The following is a 21,659-nucleotide window of genomic DNA, read 5'->3' as shown; positions in this document are numbered from 1 at the left end:
TCACCACTGTAAAGAAATTAAGCATCGATATTCTGTTCATGCTTATTTTTGAGTCCTTGAAAATATTTCTATTTTGGTTACCTGTTATTTCACACCAGCTACACCAAACTTAGCACCTTAACACCAGTTGTTCATGATGCTCACACTACTGTGGGTTGAGCATTCAGACAGGCTGTGGCTAGCGATTTTCGTGTTCTACGTGGTGTTGGCTGGAGTTACTTAGTGGAATTCCACCAGCATCTGGTAAGGTGGGTCTGAGGTGCTTTCACTTTGAATTCTGGCACCTGGGGGAGATGGCTATAAACCCAGGCTCAGCTGGCCTCCTGGGAATTAAAACATATGCCTGGAGCTGGCATAGTATTATACCCACCATTTCTTTGGTCAAATTAGTTACAGACCAGCCTGGGTTCAGGTGAGGAATATCAAAGTATATGCAGTCATTTTTAATATTTCTGAGATACAATATTTCCAAGCAAACGTTCCTAAGGTAAACAGTGCAGCCCTGACTGGTGTGGCTTAGTTGGCTGGGCAGTGTCCTGCACACCGGAAGGTCGCTGGTTTGATTCCTGGTCGGGGCATGTAACTGGGCTGTGGGCCTGGTCCTCGTGGGGATGTGTGCGGAAGGCAACAGGCTGACGTTTCTCTCCCACATCAGTGTGTCTTTCCTTCTCTTTCTCCCTCCCTTCTCTCTGCAGTAAAAAATAAAAACAAAATTTTAAAAATTGTTAAAAAAAGAAGAAAAAACAATCCAACAAATTGAATTCAGTATCTTTCTGGAAGTGACAGGCTTCTGATAAAAGTTTCACCTAAATTCAAGGAAGGCTTCAAAATGCTAATAAAGAAATATAAAAGTTAAAAGTGATATAATGTAAAAGATATATAAAACTTCTTATACTATGCTGTATACCTGAAATTAATACGAAAGAATATTGAATGTATACTGTAATTAAAAACAAAATAAAATCTTTTAACATACAGCTTATTTGCTTATTTAAACACAATAAACATTGTAAATTGGTTCAGGTCCTCTGAAATTATAGCAAAGATTCATGTATAGATTCCAGGTAAAGAAACCAGCAAATGCCAAGTGGATGAGTATTATTTTTGGGATTACAGTAGTGATAAAGGCCTATGAAATTATAGCTTTTATGTAATGTGGATAAATTTTCCTTATGTAAATATTATATGTGATTGCTATGATAGGCAGAATTAATGTAAGTAGTGAAAGTACTAAGTAGTAAGTAGTACTGCTGAGGGGGCAAATAGGTTTGTTATTTTTACTTGGAGTCCCACTAGCATTTTAGCTGCTAACACAAATGGATAATTCCTACCCTATAAAAGTTTGGAAAAACCATACTATTATACACGAAGGCATGAATTGTCAGTTTTTGCATACTTTTTTTGGTAAATAACAATTTTTACTTTCTGTTATTAGATTCACAATCTGATGCTTTTATTAAACTATATTTAGAGTACACATTCCCAAAATGATTTTGTGTTTGCTTGGTGGATAGGAGCAGGAGGGATGGAAACTATATTATGAAGGTATTTTCTTGTATAAATGACGGTGTAATGCGGTTGTTGTAATGTGTCTGATTTCCTCACTGTGTTATAATTAGTATGTAGAGGGAATACAGGGCAGTGACAACAACGTTAGCTCTGTAAGGGGGAGAATTATTTGTAGGCCATGAGCTAAAATAATACTTCGGAAATGAACTTGTTCACAATTTGAGTTTTTGTACAGGTGGCTTTAAATTCATCTTAGTTGAAATTTGCTGAGCTTCCTGAATGTTACTATTCAAGTCTTTCATCAAATTTGGGGGGTTTCCAGCCATGTTCTTCAAATATAGTCCGCCAACCACTCTGGCCCGGGCAGGGTACAGCCATCTCTCTTGGGAAGGTGTTGTGAGGGGCTCTCATTGTGCCCTTCCTTGCTTGCTGGCTCCCTTTTTATTTCAAGAGTGGGAAGTGCAGCTTCCTCTCAGCCAGGCCCATACATAATTGGTGTGAGGATATTTCCATATATAGATTCACATTTGGATTCACATGTGGATTCATGTATGAATTTGTATCGGCAAAGATTTAGGTGATGTGTCTGCTATGTATATTTTTCTGGGGGAGTAGATTCATAGTTTTTATTAATCTCTCAAAAGAGGATATAATGACCCCCTCTCCTGCCCAATTAAGTAAGTATTTCCAAGAAAAATTGGGAAGTAGTTAAATTTATTTTTGGAATTATCTCCCTTGATAATGCCTAGTCTTGCATAATTAATAATGATAATAATAGCTGCCTTAAAAATGACTACCTGCTTATGTGCCAGGAACAGCTCCCTAACAAGCCTATAAAGTAGTACTATTACCCATATTACAGATGAGCAAATTTAGGCACAGTAAATTGCCCATGCTCATCCAAGTGCCAAGTGGTGGGGCTGGGAACCCTAGCATATTGGCTTCAAAGGGACCCACACAGTGAGGCCCTGTTCGGGAGTAATAGTTTACTCCTTTGTAAATGTGGGTAAATAATAGTAGTCAGTGTCATTGTGGGGATTAAATGTGCCTAACTAGGATGGTTCAGTTGTAAACCTAACACAGATTACCTACCACGGGCGCTTAATAAATACCGGCTCTTCATTCTTAGCCATTGTTGTGTTCTAGAGGCTCTGCTATCTTTCACTGTAGAGATATTGGTGTGATAAAGTGCAAGTCCTAACAGAGGTGGCTGGTTAGGGATTTGAAAGTCTAGGGCTTAAACTGGAGATACTGCTCTTCCCACTAAACTCCCTAGGGTCTCATGTTTTCTGTTAAAATTGTATGCAGATTTCACACCCTATTCCACAATCCTGCTGCTTATCCAGTAATATAAAATTCGTTTACTCCCAACGACTTTGGAATCATTGTGTTTCTAGGAAGATCACCTTGTGGATGACTGGGCTTCACACACACCACTGCTCTTTGAGGGACGTCGCAGCGCAGGTTTGGGAACGGGAAGGCCTAGATTCCTAGTCTGGGTTAGTTTTAGAATAAGGCCGGACTCCTTAGGTTGTTTGGGCCTCCTATTTTTCACTTATAAAATTGAGTGGCTGGTGACACCTAGGTGATTTTACCAGGCTCTTTTGTTTTCTCTCTGAAACTATACACCTGAAGATGGTCGTTTAGCCTAGTGATTTTCAAACTGTGGATCTCCATTAAAAAAAAAAACAATTGGTGGGTCAAACACTAGAAAAAATACCCGAGTAAATACGGCTTGGTGAAACTCGTGTTTCAGAATAGATATCTAAATATGTGTGAAATATATATGTATTAATTGAAAGTGTATTTCTTACTATGGGTAGAAACATTTCAAAGGTAATGTGATGGGTGCACCACCACCACCTCGGACAGGAAGCCAGGAGGAACCTGGAAAGCCCGCCTCTTCGAGAAAACCAGTCTTGGAAACTCTAACCCCGCCAAAACTCGAAGGCGCAGCTCCGAGCGCGAGCCACGGTCCCGTCGCTCCTCGCGATGGCTGCGGCCCGCCAGCGTTCCGCGCGGCCCTGGCGTCCACGTCGCACTTCCCGCCTCGGGCCCCCGCAGGAGGGAAACCGCGCGCTTCTGACGTCATCACTCAGCGCCGCTGTCTCCACCTCCTTCCACTTCGACCGAGAAGTTGTTGGCGCGAGTGGATCCCCATCCCCGGTAACGGATTCCCCAGCCCGCCGGCCTGAGCGCCCGCGCTTTAACCCTTGGGCTGCGATGGTGAGCCCCAGGGGGAGACTGAACGGCTCCGGGGCTTGGGAAGAGTTTGCAGGCTGGGTGTGGACGGGGCACTCTAGGGATGGGGGTGTGGGAGACGGCGGTGCGTGGTTCAAGAGGGGAGCAAGGCACAGACCGTGCGTGCATTGGCTCAGACCTTCCCATGGACCGTGGGCTCCAGCTCTCGGCCGCAGCCAGCGCTCAGGGTTTTTGGTGCTGCGCGGTAGTTTGACACTTTTCTACTCTGGGGAGAAAGGAGGAAGGAAGAGAGATTTGAAGGTGATTTTGGTTGGGGTGGGGGGCAGCGGTAAAGTTGTTTACCTGTTTAGCATTGCCCCAAACCTCAATTTACCTCCTACCCAAAGCCTTTGAGTCCCGTTAAAGCTTTAGGTCCAAAGGGGAGAGGACGTAACAAACTTTCCTTTCTTATGAATAAGTTATCTCAGGCCTTCAACTTTTGTCAACAGCTTCACGAGCTCATCACATAGGCGTTTTGAGATCAAGGGTATGGGGAGGATGTTTTGTTTTCCTGAGTTCACAGAAGTCAAAGGGTTAATAGGGTTTACGAGGGACGAGGGTGGATGGGGATGGTGGGAACCACACCGCTAATAAAGCAGATGTAATACATTTCACAGCTATCGTCGCTTATCACCTGATGTTAAAAATCTTAAAAACACACACACACACACACCCAGAAACCTCTGCATCATTGTGCATAAAGCATTCAAATTAAGAGTGAAATAATTATGCAACCGTGAAAACAGACGTTCACGCTGTTAGGGCAGTAGATACAGGTCTGGGTTCGAACTACTTTAAAGGGCAACTTAAGATGTTTCATTAAGGTAGAGTCTACTTAATAATTAGACATAACTTTTTCAGTCATTCTTTAGTTTGTCACAATGCCAACATTCTGGAGGGCGGAATTTTTTAAGCCAAATTGGGAAACCTTGCAGTCCTTTTGTTTCTGTTCAAGGAAGGATAAAATAGTGATGATAGCTCCCATTCAAGTGTCTTCTTCTGGTATGTGAGCTGCTTTTTTATGTACCTTTTCTCATTTAAACCTCACAACAATCTAGTTTTACAGATGGTAAAGGAGGCTTAGAGTTTCAACAATTTGTCATGCAACTAATTGTAGAATTAGAACATAGGGTTTTCTGACCAGTAGTGTATACTGCCTTCCTGAAATGGTCCTAATTACATTTTGAACTTTAGGCACTGGGATTGTGGAAAGGGGATGAGATCTGGAGTTTTGAAGGTGAGAATGAGATGTTTTAGTCTTGCTCTGCCATTTCATAGTTTTGTGGTTGGGGCAATGGCTTAGCTTTACACTCTTTAAGCCTCCATTTTCTTACCTGTAAAAGTGGGGGAAATCAGCTGCCTTAAATGATTTTCTTGGGGACTAAACAAGATAATATGTGTAAAGCTTCCCTTTTGGTGCCTGGCATGTGGCAGGCATACAACTACATGCTCCTAATGATCTGATCTTCTCAGGAAGGACTCTGTATGGAACATTACCTAGAGTTTAGGGCACATCGTAGAAGCCTCTGCTGTTGTCAGATACGGCAAACAGCAGCTTGTATAGTCAACTTTCATTTGATCATTTTCACCTGTTCATCAAGATACTTTATATTGTGGTTACTTTTTTCCCCCTTAGGATTCCTTTTCATGGTGCAGATGAAAAAAAAAGAAAGCCCTTCTAAGAAAAAGAGTCAAATTGGTTAGTTTTGCTCTTTGTTAATGGGAAACAGCAGTTCATGTTCAATAAAGTAGGGATTTGGATTATATTGGTATTTAATTTAGTTTTTCTGTTTCTAGTACAAAAGTTATCAAAACCTTAGGATAAAATTTTGTTCGACAAAGTTTATTGACCATTTGTATAAAAGTTATATAGCGCAGCAGTGCTTAACTTCTGTTTGGGTCATACTCCCCTTTGGTAATATGGATGGTATGCAAATTTTCTGCCCATAGAAATGTATATGGGCGCATATACTATTCTAGGGGATTTACCTGTTTTCTGAAACCTTTTCATATACATAAGGTTAACATCTCTTTCCCTAGGAGCTTCATTTTTTCTCAAATATTTTTCAGTTAGAAGTTATGAATAAAAGAATAAAATACTATATCCACAAAATGGAGTGCTATGCAGCCACTAAAAATGAAAAGAACTGGCCAGGGCTGGGTGGTTCAGTTGGTTGGAATGTCATCCTGTATACCTAAAGGTTGCAGGTTCAATTCCCAGTCAGGGCACATACCTAGGTTGTGGGTTCCATCCCCAGTTGGGGTGAGTGCGGGAGGCAACCAATCGATGTTTCTCTCTCTCCCTCTCTCGAAAATGAAAAAAAAAAAAAGAAACAAAACTATGTCCTCAGGTAAGGACTAAAAAAAAAAGGAAAACTTTATGCCCTGATATGAAACAACTGCCAAGCTAATTAGATGAAAAAAGTAAGATGCTGGAAATATATGATGTATGATACCAGTTTATACAGTAGAAGAGAGAAAGGAATATGTACATATTTGCTTGAAGATACATAAAATCTCTCAGGAAGAAGACACAACTAATTGATAGCATTTGTTGCCTGCACAGATGGGAAGTATGGTATGTGTCTGAGAGGCAGGGTGGGAGGGAGGCTTTACCCTTGAATTTTGAACCATGTGACTATAATGTCTATTAAAGGAAATGAAAGAAAATTGTAAATGAAAAGGATACAGGCTTAGCTCATCTTTTTGTATTTTGCTTTATTGAGCTTCACAGATTTTTTTTTTTTTACAAATTGAAGGCAAGTCCCTGCACCAGCAAAAAGATTACGATTCATTTGATTGTGATACTTTTCTGTGGTGATCTGGAACTGAACCCACAATAGATAAGTAGCCATGTGAACAATTTGGATTGCTATGAGGATTTAATCAACTGGTCAAAATGCAAATAAGACCTGGGAGAGGCCATTTTTAAGAAGTCAGTATATGTAAATCATTGACTGGTATAATTTATTGAAAATATAAAAAGGTTTAATTAAACACACAAGAGACTTAGGTGATACAGGCTTTTTGAAGAGCTGTCAGGTGAGTCAGAACACACTGTAATTTGAGCTGTTTCACTGCCCCACTGTAGGGTCACCTTTCACATCCTAGGTTATGACTGCTGCCCCTGGAGCAGTGCTATGACCCTAATGTAATGTAGCTATTGTCATATATACTGTGCTTGGCGTATAAGACCACTGCCTGCTTCTCCAGTCTCTGTTTTGAGTGTATTAAGCTGGTTCTGTTTTGGTTTTTGTTCTTACTATTTCCTCTCCTTGGAACAGTCTTCCTCCAGATCCCTGCATGTCTCTGCCTTTTTCATTCAAGTTTGTTTTTAATTTTTTTATTATTATTTTTTATGTTTTGGATTTTTAATGACTGAAACAAAAAAGATAGAAAAACTCAGCTTCTGGAAGATCCATTTGTTCTTGCCAGTCTTGTACCTCTCTTCGAACTTGACCTTGGCCTCCTGTCGGGCCTTGCGTTTCAGAGCAGGGTCTCTGAAGATGTCCCTTTTGACGACAGTTTTGTCCAAGGGTATATTTACAGAGTATCTTGTGGGCATGAGGTGATTGTAGCTATACACTCTCACAAAAGACTTGATCTTAGACCTCTTGGCGATTTTCTTGCCTGTGGCAGCTATCACTTTGTGGGGACAGCGGTCAGTGCCAGCCGTAGGGGCGGTCTGACGTGCCATCATCAATGTTCTTCACCGTGACTGCTTTGTGTCCGGAGCAGTGCCCAGCCAGGACCAGCACCACCTTCCCGGGTTTCGTAAACTTGCCCGTTTTGACAGCAGCCACTCTAAGTTTCCATCGTCACTGACTTGGAGCTTTTGGTGTCATAGTTAAGAAACCATTGCCTAATCCAAGGTCGTGAATATTTATGCCTGTTTTCTTCTAAGAGTTTTATAGCTTTGGCTCTTATATTTAGGGTTTTGGTTCATCTTGAGTTAATTTTTGTGGGTGGTATGAAGTAGGGTCCAGGTTTCTCCTCTTGCATGTCCACTTGCCCCAGCACCATTTGCAGAGTACCGTTTTCCCACTGAATTATTTTGGCATCTTTCTTGAAAAATCAGTTGGCCATTAAATGTGAGGTTTTTATTTCTGGATTTTCAGTTCTATTCCATTGATCTGTATGTCTGTCCTAATTGGGAAATGTGAAACTTTCAACTTTATTCTTTTTTTCAAGATTGTCTTGCCTATTCTGGCTCCTTTGAATTTCCATAGAATCAGCAAAGAATCTAGCTGGGATTTTGATAGTTGTTTTGAGTCTGAAGGTCAATCTGGGCAGTATTGCCATCATAACAATGTTAAGTCTTCTGCTCAGTGAACATGGGGTATCATTCTATATTTAGATCGTTAATTTCTTTAAGCAGTGTTCTGTAGTTTTTAGAGTTTGCGTTTTACACTTTTGTTAAGTTTATTCCTATATATTGTTCTTTTTGGTGATACTATAAATAGAATTGTTTTCATAATTTCACTTTTGAATTGTTCATTGAATTGAAGAATGTGGAAATATTATTGACTTTTGTATATTGATCTTTAAAGTGGATTTCTTAGGATTTTTTTATATATAAGATTATTTCATCTGCAAATGGAGATAATTGTACTTTTTCCTGTTCAACCTAAGTGCCTTTTGTTTCATTTTTATTTATTTATTTTTTGCCCGATAGCTTCTGCTGCAGCTTCCACAATGTTGGATAAAAGTCACAAAAGGGTAGGGCAGATCTGTCTGATTTCTGATGTTATGGGACAGCATTCTGACAGCGTGCTTTCTGCTTTCAGAGTACAAGGCCTTAATATAATCTAAAATTATTTCATAGTTTTTCTTTGCTTTACTGCCATCAGTAATATCTTTGTATGTTTTAGTCAGATTTATAATCTTTCATTTTGGTGGTTTTTAAGATAACATTTTTATATTTGGATAGATTTTATGAAGTTTGTTATTGATCATTAGTTTCTGTTTCTGCTCATAGATTTGGTGTACTGTATAAAAATAAATGTTCATAATTCTTTGTTACTCTCAAAATCGAGACGTAAAGCTGAAATGTATTCTGGCAACTAACCTGCAGAACACTGCAGTACTTACTGTGCATAAAGTTCTGTATTCTTTGAAGGTAAATTAAGACAGTGACATAACTTGCTTTCTTTGCATTTTGATAGGCAAGTATTGATACAACTTATTTGTTGATTGAGGACATCAGCAGTGGGAAAAGTGATTAGAGCTATTTGGGTATATGTCAAAGTAAATACATATCAATGTTTGTACTTTGGCCTTCTAAAGCTAAAGGTATTGGGTTGGCCAAAAAGTTTGTTTAGCTTTTTCTGTTAAATAAAAGACACATTTTTCATTTTCACCAATAACTTTATTGATTTGGATATTTTGAGTATGTTAGCTATTTCCTGTGAAGTATAATATTGATTCTCAATTAATGTCTCAATTTGATTGTTTTCAACTTCAACTGGTCTACCCAACCATGGAGTATGGTTTGGTGAGAACTCTCTGGCATGAAACTTCGCAAGCCACTTTTGACATGTGTGACAGTCACAGCACCTTCTCTATGCACTGCACAAATCTTTTTTTATGTTTCAGTTGTGTTTTTACCTTTCTTGAAATAATAAAGCATAATATGCTGAAAATGTTGCTTATTCCATCTTTAGCATTAAAATGGCTACCCCAAAATTCACCAATTTTGTTATGTACACCAGTATGACAGCTGTCAACAATACAGTCTAAGAGAATTGTTTTGAATGAAGTTAAAGGCAGCTAAGTGCTATTAGAGTCATCTTGGCCAACCCAGTATTATGATAGCTTGCTTACCTTTGTGTGGGTTTAGGAGTACTTATTGCAAAAAAATTTTATCTCTCTTTTTAAAAAGATTTTATTTGTTTTTAGACAGAGGGGGAGGGAGAGAGAAAGAGAGGGAGAAAAACATCAATGTGTTGTTGCCTGTCGCATGCCCCCTACCGGAGGACCTGGCCTGTAACCCAGGCATGTGTCCTGACTGGGAATCAAACTGAGGACCCTTTGGGGCTCAATCTACTGAGCTACACTGGCCAGGCTTATCTCTTAGTATTGATAAGTTTATAACCAATCAAACTGGAAACGTCTTGGTATAGACAGTAGACTTAAAAACAATTTTTTTTGAGTACTTGGTGAAGCCTGGTACTTTGTGTGGGCATATGTGTTTTAAATTACATTTGTTTCTCTCTGACAGTGTTGTAGAATTAATTGTTAGTTACATCTTAGGGTAGGAAAATGCAAGAAGTCTTTTTGCTTACATTTAGGAGCATCTTAAGTTTCAAAACTTTTACTAGAGAGTGTCTTGTTGGCATTCTTAATTTTCTCATCTGTGAATTGAAGTTAAAAAACTTCATAGGGTTGTTTTGTGAATTAAGTAAGTTAATATTTTTAAAGTGCTTAAACCATTGCCTGGCCCAGAGTAAGTCCTGTGTAAGGGTTTGTTAGATAAGGAAATAAATGACTCCCAAATCAGGGCAGGCAGAGGCAAAGGAAATAGAGGGAAGAGGACGGCAGTATTTGGGAGACAGGTTAGGTGGGATGATTAGGTGGAGGGTCAGAGCGAGGAGGAAACACAGTGCCCATTGTCCTGTTTGGGTGAATGGTTGTACTGTGTTGAGGTGGGAGATAAAGAGAGAGATCCATATCAGAGGAATATGAGCTTACGAGCCGGAGGGACCTTTGGGGCATTAGGACGGATGTTTTCTGGCAGATGCTAGTGAATATGGGGCTCAAAGGAGGTCCAGAGTGCAGAACAGTGTAAAAATGACTGGTATGGTTAGTGAAAAAACCACCTACTGTGTTTCCTTGGCACATGTTCTGGCGTATTTTAATAGACAGGCAACCCGTTAGTGGCAGCTTCCTCTACTAGCAGTAAGCTCTGCAAAGATAGGGAACTGTCAGATAGCACCTGGTATGTGATACATTTTCAGTAACATTTGATGAATGAATAAGTAAAAATAAATTTTGTGCTTCCAAAAAAGAAATCAACTAGAATTTAATGTTAGTATGAAAACACTTTCTCTAGCTCTTTCTGCATGACTTTATGTTGGAGCTATTGAACATTTAATGACAAAAAGTGTAGCCTAGAGAAATACAGTATATATTATGTTAGGTTGTAGGTCTGATTTTGATGTGAGCTTAATTTCAGTGTTCATTCAGGTGGTTTAAGTGTGCTTTTTTTAGACCAGAAGTCAGTTGTAAAATTTGACTTCTTGATGAATAAAAACCACAGAGTACAGTAGCACTGGTGAAAATGTCAAAATGTGGAAATAAGCCATTAGATAAGGCACCATCAGTTTTAGATTCTTCCGTTGTTCCATTTATGTAGGCACGAAGAACTTATTTTAAACCTAAATTAGGTATTTTCTAATTTCTGTTTAATTTTGCCAGTGTTTCATATTTTTGGATCGGGTACCTGAACACTTTCCGTGATACAGTATTTGATTGAGAGAACTTTTTAAGGCTCATGTGATGTAAATATTATGACTTCAGAAGGTTACACCTCTGTCTCGACACAGCTAAGAGTGGAATGGGTCTTTCCTTATCTTGGGAGCAGCCTCTGAGGTATATTGGCAAGATTCTTGAGCGAGTAGGGGGAGCAGTTTCTGTCCTCTGTGCTCTCCGTAATCACCCACCCCCATTACTGTTGCCCTGCTGTGCTGGATCTCATCCGTTCTGTATTTCCTATGCTCTGCCTCGTTTTCTGAAGGCAGAAAGACCCAGGGCAGAAAGTAGCATGAGAGCTCCATGGGAACAGATGTTTTCCCCTGTTTTGTTTATCCCAAGCATGAAGAATAGTTCTTGGCCCGTAGAAGGTCCTCACTAAGTATCTGTTGAATGAATACATGAATGATTTAATGAAGGAAGTTGATGTAGGCCCTTAAAATTAATTTCTAGGTAGAAACTGTTACTGTTCAAAGGCTTATTCAGACACTTTTTTTGCTTGTTGGTATCTTCCTTACTGTGTCATTAATATTGGTTATAGATAGAGATATTTCTGATTTCTAAAAAAAGTAACTTCTTTGGCTAAAAACAAATTTGAAGAAGAGGAAGCATCTACTAAAAGTGAAAGTATTTTGTTTTTTGTAGCCACAATATACCAATATGACAAGAGTCCATATTATAAGGATCAAGCATATGTGTTGCTTGTTGCATAATTGTTAAAGGTCAACTTTAACAATTTACCTCAGAAATAATACCCAGTAAGTGTTAATTTAATAATTAAAATTTCTTAAAAAGTAGTTGGTAAAGTCATAGCAAAAAATTAATCCCAATTAAAGACTTAATATGTAATCTTTTAAAACAAATCAGCATTGAATTTTATTTTACATAATTAAGAACCTCTGAGCCCCCGGGTGAATGAAGGACAGGGACCTTAGGAGCGCTGACATGTGTTCAGTGACTATTAATTAAGCATTTAGGTGTTGGAGGTGCTGGCGCTGTACTTGAGATACAGAGGTAAGATAGACAAACCTGCTTTATGGAGCTTACAGCAATGCGTTCAGACGTAGCTTTCTATGATTGTTAAAAGCATTATCTAATCACTTTAATGCCAGGTTAGGTTCCTTGTTTCCTTTTTTAAATTAAATTTTTTTCAGTTACAATTGGCATTCAATATTATATGAGTTTCAGGTGTACAGTGTAGTGATGAGACTTTTATGTAACTTACGAAGTGATTCTCCCAATAAGTTTGGTGCCCATCTGAAATCATACAGTTATTAGAGTACTGTTGGCTGCATTCCCTTATTGCTGTACTTGACATCCCTGTGACTGTTTTGTAACTGTCAGTTTGTACTTCTTAATCCCTTCACCCAGTTCCCCAGCCCCACTTCCACTTGGCAAGCATCAGTTTGTTCTCTGTATCTGAGTCTGTTTTGTTTGTCCATTTTTGTTCTTTAGATTCCACATGTAAGTGAAATTATATTGTATTTGTCTTTCTCTGATTTTTTTCATTTAGCATAATATCCTCTAGGTGCGTTCATGTTGTAGCAATGGTAAAATTTCATTCATTTTTTTTTTATAGCCTGTGGACACTTTCGTGGCTTCCATATCTTGGCTATTGTAAATGTTGCTGCAGTGAATGTAGGAATTCAGATATCTTTTCAAATTAGTGTTTTGGGTTTCTTTGGGGTAAATATCCAGAAACGACGTTGCTGGTTCACCTGGTAGTTCTATTGTTTATTTTTTGAGAGACCTCCATTCTGTTTTCAGGTGTTGGTTCTTTTGAGAAGCCTTCCCTGAGACATTCTGTGTCAGGTGCTCTTGGGGGGCTCATAGCCTTGTGATCAGCTCTTAGGACTGTTCTGTATTTAGTTCTTAATGCACTGATTTGTCTCCCAGGTAGCTACATGAGAGTTACTTCCTGTTCGCGTCTTAAATCCTTGGCACAGTGCCTGTCTGTAAGCACACAGAAATCAAATGTATCAGGAATGGGAAGACTGGAAGGGCAGTGTTGCTGACTGTGGGGGAATGGCTACTTTTGTATAGACCCTTAAAGTTACAGGAAAACTGAAGAGGCAGTCATGGTCAAGTGGAAAACTATGAAAGATATTTGGAAGAGGAGGATGAGGTTTCATTCTGGAGGTTTTTGGTTTGCCACCTCTAATCCCAGGGGAATCCTATGAGGCAAGTGGCAACGTGAGGAAATGAGGGGGCAGAGTAATTAATTCATCAGTTGTAGTAAGGGGCAAAATGGAGAAGGCCTGTGTGTGTGTGACTTCCAGTTCCCCTTAGTCCTCTGCGCAATGGAGACATGTCATTGTGTTTGTCCTGTTTACTTCGTATGATCTTCGAAAGAGAAATATGTACAATGGCTGTAAGTACAATCACGAAAAACTTACTAGCTATCTCTGATAAAATTTGTTTTCACTTTTATGTGATCTTGGCCTACGTATTTTGCATGCTTTGAACTGACCTGTTTGTTCAATTAATAAAAAAGTTAATCATTACTCTCTTGGTTTCACCAAAGAAAATTATCTTTATTTCTTTTACCATTTCTTTTAGAAATGGAGTTATTGGGACAACGGGTATGCACATTTAAAATTTTGATAATGTTGCTGGATGGTCCTGTGGAAAGGCTAAACCTGTTTTACTTTTATCAGGATTGTAGTGTGTGAGTGTCTCTTTTCCCATGTTCTTGATGAGTCTGGGCATTATCCATCTTTTAAAACTTAGAGAAAAATAATCACGTTTTAATTTATCTGTTTATTTGTGAAGTGTTTTTTTATGTTTGTTGGCTTTTGCATTTCTTTTATAACTTGCCTATTAGTAGTAGCACTTTTTAAATTTTTCTACTGAGTTATTCTTTATTATTTGTAGGAAATCTTACCTATATGTTTGTAGACATTTTCAGATTAGTTGCTTGTATTTTAATGTTGTTTATGGCATCTTTTGTTTTATTTTTATGTAGTCAAATCTGTGTTTATGGATGGCTTCTAATCTTCATGTTTTGCTTAGAAGGCCTTCCCTTTGCCAAGATTAGAAAGATAAAAAAATATATCCTTTTTTCTGCGCATATACTCAGTAAGTAGGTTATTATGTGCAAGTAAGGTGACCTTTAGATTCATTACTTGGGAACATGATTAGCCACTGGACTTGTTCTTTGATAGTTTTTGAAATCTTCGAAGACCTGGGATACTACACAGATGATGTTAATTGAAGACTAAGGTGAAGTCACATTCTGTAGAGCCAAATTGGTGACCTCTGCCTTTTAGATGTTTATGCACAAGGTGCTGCTCACATTAGAGATAATAGTAAAAACGTACACGTGAAATGGCTTTAATTATGATGAAAATGCTTTTCCAAAAGCTTAGATTTTTAGTGTATGTTGAGTTAGGTCAGGGTGCTGTAATTTCTTCACCTCTTCAGCTGCCATGGGTATAAAACATGGGAAGTGTGGGACAGTAGTGCTGGGTACAGGGAAAGAGAAAGAAAGGGCATGTGAGTAGAATTACTTAGGAAGGAAGTGTAGCCATGTGGAGGAGTAGCAGTGTGGTGCCGGCAAAAATCAGAGAACTTGACAGTTACTCAACCTTACCACTTCATTTCCTGAATTATGTTTTGTTTTCTTTCTCTTTGCGGTTTTAAGCATCTGTGGTTCTAAAACAGGTTGAAGAACCCCACTGTCTTTAATCTGATTATTAATCTTCAGTTTTGGTGTTTCCATGGTTCCTGTGCCCCCTGTGAGCATGTGCCTGTGTCTGCATTTAAGCAATTACTGCTGAAATGAGGAGTCACTCGGTAATTTCAAAAGCGAAACTCTAATATGAAATTCTCATTTCCTCCAGAAGCAATAAAGTAGGTAGTTGTCAGCCTCAAGCTCAATTCTTTGCAAGCTGTGTAGCACACTGCGGCTCGCTTTATCATCCCTCTCTTCTTTAGCTCCCAGCACAAATGTCCCGTTTCATAGCTGAGGTATCTGTTCTGTACACAGTATTTTTTAGGCTTAAATTATATTAGAATGGATTTGTGACTTTTCAATATTGGAAAATTTATATAAGAGGGTATAAAACCAGGGACATCTTCAGTCATTTTTGGCAGAAGTTTAACAGGTTTGTGTACCTTGTTTATCTGCTTTGTTTATTAGCCACAAAGCTGCTAATAAACAGCTTTGTGTGCGTATGTGTGTAAAACATTTGTTTGGGGTTTTTGACGTCTTAAGAGTATGCCAACTATGGTCAGATCTAGGAAATAATTGTTTGTTTATTTTCTTATACTTCACAAAATACTTTTATAGGCATTTTTCGCCACAATAGAGAGAGATGGGTCGGAACATGTAAAAAAGGTTGAGAATTCAAGATTATAACCATCAAGGATAAGAAGAGGGAAAAAGGTACAACTGGTTCTTGAACCCAGTTCTCTGGAATTCAGAGTCCAAATTCTCAGTTTGTGTTCCCTGTACCCTTGACTGTGAGCAGAGATCAGCGTAAATGGAGATGTGTCAGTGATGTGAAGGGATAATCCTTCGCAAAGGAAGGGAAGGGAAGCTTTCTACTGAGCCAGAATTGTGATTGGTGCATAATTACTTCTCATACAGTTGGTATTATTAGCTCCGCTTTAGTGGTGAGAAAACACTAACAAAGCAACGTGCTCAAGCTTGCACAGAAAGAAGGCAGTAGAGCAGAGATTTGAACAAAGGCCACCTTTTAAAATTTTTTAAATATTTTTATCTTTTAATTAAATTGATTGGGATGACATTGATTAATAAGTTCATATAGGTTTCAAGGGTACAAATCTATGATACGTGATCTGTATATTGCACTGTGTGCCCACCACCCAATGTCAAACCATCTGTGACCATATGTATTTGGCCCCCTCTACTCTTTACTACCCCCCACCCTCCACTTCCCTCTGGCAGCCACCATACTGTTGTCTGTGTCTGTGAGTTTCAGTTTTATGTCCCACATGAGTGAAATCATATGGTGCTTGGCTTGTTCTGTTGGACTTATTTCACTTAGCATAATATTCCTCATGGTTCATCCAAGGTGTTACAAATGGCAGTATTTCATCTTTTCTTGGCTGAGTAGTTAGTATTCCACAGGAAATATGTAATGCATTTTCTTTATGCAGTCACCTGTTGAAGGACACTTTGGTTGTTTTCATGTTTTGGCCACTATGAATAGTGCTGCAATGAATAGATACTGCACAAGGGTGCATGTATTAGCCCTGGCTGGTGTGGCTCAGTGGGTTGAGCACTGGCCTGCGAACCAAAGGGTCAACAGTTCGATTCCCAGTCAGGGCACATATCTGGGTTATGGATCAGGTTCCCAGTAGGGGGCGTGCAAGAGGCAACCACACATTAATGTTTCTCTCTCTTTCTCCCTCTCTACCCCCTCAAAAAAAAAAATATATATATATATATATATATATATATATGGATGCATGTATCTTTGCGAGTAAATGTTTTCAGGTGTTTTGGGTAGGTACCCAGAAGAGGCACTGCTGGGTCATATTATAACCCTATTCTTAATGTTCTGAGGAGCCGCCATTTCCATAGTGGCTGTGGCAGCTCACATTCCCACCAGCAGTGAATGAGGGCTCCTTCCTCTCCACAGCCTCTCCAGCACTCGTTCCTGCTTGTCTTGTTGACCGCGGCCGTTCTGGCAGGTGTGGGGGGGCATCACGTTGTGGGTTTGATCTGCATTTCCCTAGAGCTAGTGAAGCTGAGCATCTTTTCATATAGCTGTTGGCCATTTGTATGTCTTCTTGGGAGAAGTGTCATTTTAGGTCCTCTGCCCATTTTTGATTCAAAAGTTCTATTCCCTTTTCTCTACAGCAGTTTCTTCAAAGCTAAAATCTAAAAGGGTAGGGAGGAGTATGTAGGGAAAAGATAAGAAAAGTAAGTGATTTTTAATTGTCAGTTACACTGTAAATGTTTCAGTATGATTAATTTGAATTCTCTGGTTTAACACCGGGGGTAGAGTAATGAAAGAGAATATCATAATGAGGATCACATTTTTTTTCCTTCAGAATTTGGAACACCATATAAAGGAAAGTAATGTCAAGATTCTTAGTTGTTAAAGTCTTCAATAATCAGGGTTGTAAGAGCTACTCCTCTGTCAAACTGGAGTCCACATCCCAGCTGCAGGGATTGTGCCCTTCAAGCCTTTGCCTTCCCCACTGCTCTGCCTGGGGTGGCGGGGTGAGTGTGCGCGCGTGCTCAGTCGGTGCTTGTCTCTTGCCTCTTCAGGAATCGTGCAGTTGTGAGCGAAAATTTCACTCGCTTGTTTTTGACCAGATTCTTAGAATTAATATTGCTTTTCACTAGGCAAGTCCTTTTTAACTCAGGTAGTTTTATCAGCTGACTTCTGCACGTAAATACAGTGCTGCCGCACACACAGAACCGCGTCGTGATGGTGAAACCACTCAGGGTGAGCCAGTGTGTGGACAGAGCTATCCCCTTTTTTCCAGCAGAGATGAGAATTTTGTGCAGTGTTTTTATTTACGAATCTCCTTTTTTGCTTTTTAGGATATTCGGAAATTCTTTGGGGTTATACCAAGTGGAAAGAAACCTGCGAGTGAGACAGTAAAGAAGAATGAGAAAACAAAGTCTGCAGAAGAAACTTTAAAAGCAAAGAAAGGAATAAAGGAAATCAAGGTCGGTTTTCCAAATATAGTTTACAGTTGTGTGAAAAGTCAAGTCACCTGTGAACCATCATCGCCAGTGGTGGTATTCTAATCTGACGGGTGGCAGGCTTGAGCCCGGGAAGAACCCACTTTTCAGTTCAGGTCTGAAGGCAGGAAAAGCTGATACTTCAGCTTAAAGACAGGAAGGAAGAATTCTTTTATATTTGGGAGTGGGTCAGCCTTTCGTTTTCTTTAGGCCTTCAGCTGATTGGGCGAGGCCCACCCACATTAGAGGGAGAAATCTAAATCAAATTAAATTTTAAGTTTATTGCAAAACGTCCTCATAAAATCACTGAAAATATCTGGGCGCCTTGTGGCCCAGTCAAGTTGACACATAAAATTAACCATCATAGGTTATCCTATTTTTTTTGTATGGTAGTGTTTACCTTGGACAGTATGAATGATACAGTGTAGGTACTTTCGATTGTATTATATTCTTCTAAAGAGTGTGCTTTGTATTTAGCAGGTAGTTACCTTTGCTGAGGTCAAACTCCAAATTCTGGTATTCCTTGTGATGGGCAGCACTTAAATCTTTGTTCAGTTCTTTTACCTTAGCAGGGCACTTGTTGTTCCATGCAGACATATTTCAGGAGATAGCCCAGATTGGGGCTTAGTTTATCAGCAGGAGTTGGGTTGCCTTTTCTGTGGTTCTTTCCCTTCTCGGATGCCCTCTTCTCTTGCTGTTGAGTTGTAATAATCGCTTCTAATTCTGTCCTCTAGCCCAGTGGTGTGTTTGAATTATAATGGTTCCTTCATCTCATTTCCTTGCAAGTCAGTTGATTATTTTCACATTTCGATGTTTTGTTATAATAAAACATTTCTAGTAACATATTTCTACCTTATAATTGATTATAGTCAGTTTTTTCCTGTGTGCTTTCATGATGTTTGTTGGGAAATTTTGATTATGTTAGAAATGTGATGTATAAGTAAAAAATATAAACAGTGCCTTTTGCCCTGGTTTTATTTAGTTTTCTAAGAGGCATGCATTGTGGTAGGCTCATAACTCCTTAGCTTTTATTTCTGTCTCTGTCATTTTCTGGAAGTACTTACCTTGTAATATCTAACATCCTTTTACTCTTTGTTATACATAGGTTAGTGTTGAAAGTGGAGCTGAATAATAATACAGCTTTTTCTATAATTCTTTCTTATTTAATGCAATTATCATTTGGCCTGTTCTTTGGCATAATTAGGGCCTTATTAACATTTTGGGCTGGATCATTCTTTCGGTGGACGACTGTCATGTGCATTGTACGATGCTTAGTAGCATCCCTAGTGGACTCACTAGATGCCACTAAAAATCTACACCACCCCCGCCCCTCCCTCCTCCTGCTGCCAGTGATGACAAGCAAGAATGTCTCCTGGCAGCAGAATTTCCTCCAGTTGAGAATCACTGAGCCTAAGTCTAAGGAGGAAAACAGCTACTAAGTTTTATAGGCTTCTTTGTGTTCTAATTATATACTGTGATGTTTATAGGTAAATAGTTCTTGTAAAGAGGATGACTTTAAACAGAAGCAATCAAACAAGAAAAAGAGGATCATCTATGAATCAGGTAATATTTCTTTTGAGGAGCTTTAAAGTTTTCAAATTATTTTCTATCCCTTGGAACAGAATTTTTCAAACTGATGTTCTGAGACACACAGCTATCTGTGATGATTAGGTGCTATGAGAATAAGGCTCTTTATTCCAATAAAATTGAAAACAATTTTATTACACTACAAAATTTGTCAGAGCCTATCTATGTTATTGTATTAAAGGTTTTCTCAGAGAGGGATCTAGTATATAGTATGTCTCAAACTTACTTTGACGACTTATTTTAAAAACTATTACCTTCTTGTCCAGCTGTGCTTTGAAACTGAACTTGAAAAATAATACCTTAGAATATTGCTTTAGAAACACAGATCTAAATTTTAATTTTTTGTGCTTTTGAGCTTGTCCTTTTTTGTTGCATTTAAAATAGGACAAACAAAGCTCTTCTTTGAATATAGTGTTAAGATAGGGAACATAATTTTTATGTATGCCTTTTATATCTTTAAATAACATTAGAACTCAGAAAGTTTTAGGTCTTGTTTTTGTGGAGAAGACTCATCTGGCGTGAATTCTTAAAATTAAAAATGTAACCTAAGAAAGTATTTATAGATTGCCAAGATTTTGATAGTGATAGCAAAGAATTCTGACTCAATTCTAAAGTATTTATTATGAGTCTTTATTATGAGTCTTACTGCCGTATATTGTTAGGGATTTGAAAGAAGTACATCTTGCCATTTCTCATGTGTTTCCGGCTTTTTGGAAACTGGAAGTTTAATTGTTTGATTCAGTTTAGAGTATGAGACAGGGTTTCTAAATGTGTGGTGAAGACGGAGGACACTAAAGTTTATGAAACACCTATTTTGTGCCAGGCACTATGCTAGGTACTTGTACTTAGTCCTGATTTATATTGAAGTGCTCTGGGCAACTAGGTGGCAGTAGACAGAATAGTGGCTCCCAGAGATGTCTGCCCTAATTCTTGGGACCTGTGATTATGTTAGTTTACATGGCAAAGGGAAATTATAAAGTCGTAGGTGGTATTAAAGTTGCTAATCAGATGACCTTAAAATAGATGGTCTTGGACTATCTGGTGGACCCAGCGGCGTCACAAGGGAGAGGGAAGCAGGAGAAGCGAGGGAAGAGAGGTTGACTGAGGAAGGTCAGAGAACCAGGGAGATGGCAGTGTGAGAAGGACTTGGCCTGATGAAGATGGAGTGAGGGGGCCGTGAGCCAAGGAATGCTGGCAGTCCCTGGAAACTGGAAATCAGTCCCATGGACACCTTGATTTTAGCCCAGTGAGACTCAGATTTCTAGCCTGTAGAACTATATGGTAAAACATCTGTGCTATTTTAGGCCACTACATTTGTGGCGATTTGTTACAACAGCCATAGAAAACTAGTAGAAGACTCAACACTGGGCAGAAGAAACCTGTGAGACTTACGGAAGAGATGTGCTTCAAAAGGGAGGGCCTGGAGGATGTGGTTAACAAGAATCACTTTGAAAACGTACTGTGTTACATTTCTTTCAAAGTTCTCTTTTATTTTCCTCTCGTACAGACTCAGAACCAGAGGAGACAGTGCAGGAAAAAAATGCCAAAAAGCAACCAGAAAAATTGCCATTGTCTCCCAAACCTGGCAAAATTCTACGACAGCACCCTGTCACCTACATTTCAGAAACAGGTAAGGATGCCGAATACGTTGACTGTTGCAGAGAGAAGTAGTATGTGTTATGTTCTCGTGCCTCTCACTGGTGTCTAAATGTACCTCCTTCACACTGAATTGAATTTCTGTTTTCTTTTTTTGCTTTGTTGAATTATATTCATCAAGGGAAGGCTGTAATTATCTTTGTCATTTTCTGTGGAAATGGAACTTTTTCAGTGCTCTATATTGAATCATATAAGTTGAAGCTCTATCTTGAATCATACATTAAAATACTGTTGGATTGTTTTATAACTTCTTTATGTAAGTTTTTATCTAGCATGTTAAAATCATAATAATCTAGGTATATAAAGATTTTCATATTTGTGATTTATAGTCTGGTACAGATGTAACCTGGATTCATGGTTTTCTCTGGTGACATTAAAGATTTTATCATTGGCATTTTTTAAAAAAAGATTGCTTTTTTCACAGATGCACACAACAGTATGGTGGTTACCAGAGAGAAAGGGGTGGGTCGGGGGATGGTGGGAAAGGGTGAAGAGGGTCAAATGTATGGTGACAGAAGGAGATTTGACC

At 38.9% G+C, this 21,659-nt stretch overlaps 1 protein-coding gene and 1 pseudogene across 4 annotated transcripts in view; one reads left to right on the top strand and one right to left on the bottom strand.

The window, feature by feature from the left end:
* The first annotated feature begins 3,616 nt into the window (after positions 1-3,616).
* RFC1 (replication factor C subunit 1) overlaps positions 3,617-21,659 on the top strand; it is a 61,184-nt gene continuing 43,141 nt past the window's right edge. For all 4 annotated transcript variants that reach the window (XM_045834354.1, XM_045834353.1, XM_045834352.1 and 1 more), the window contains exons 1-4: positions 3,617-3,735; positions 17,744-17,872; positions 19,375-19,450; positions 20,982-21,104. In XM_045834354.1, coding sequence (XP_045690310.1) covers positions 3,733-3,735; positions 17,744-17,872; positions 19,375-19,450; positions 20,982-21,104 — 331 coding nt within the window. In that variant the 5' untranslated portion in view covers positions 3,617-3,732. The remainder of the gene's footprint in view (positions 3,736-17,743; positions 17,873-19,374; positions 19,451-20,981; positions 21,105-21,659) is intronic.
* On the bottom strand, positions 3,884-14,941 carry LOC123815932 (annotated as a pseudogene).

Source organism: Phyllostomus hastatus, unplaced genomic scaffold (assembly GCF_019186645.2).
Source record: "Phyllostomus hastatus isolate PE091 unplaced genomic scaffold, TTU_PhHast_1.1 phas_contig_196, whole genome shotgun sequence".
Taxonomy (NCBI): Eukaryota; Metazoa; Chordata; class Mammalia; order Chiroptera; family Phyllostomidae; genus Phyllostomus; species Phyllostomus hastatus.
This window is presented reverse-complemented; position numbering and strand designations above follow the sequence as displayed.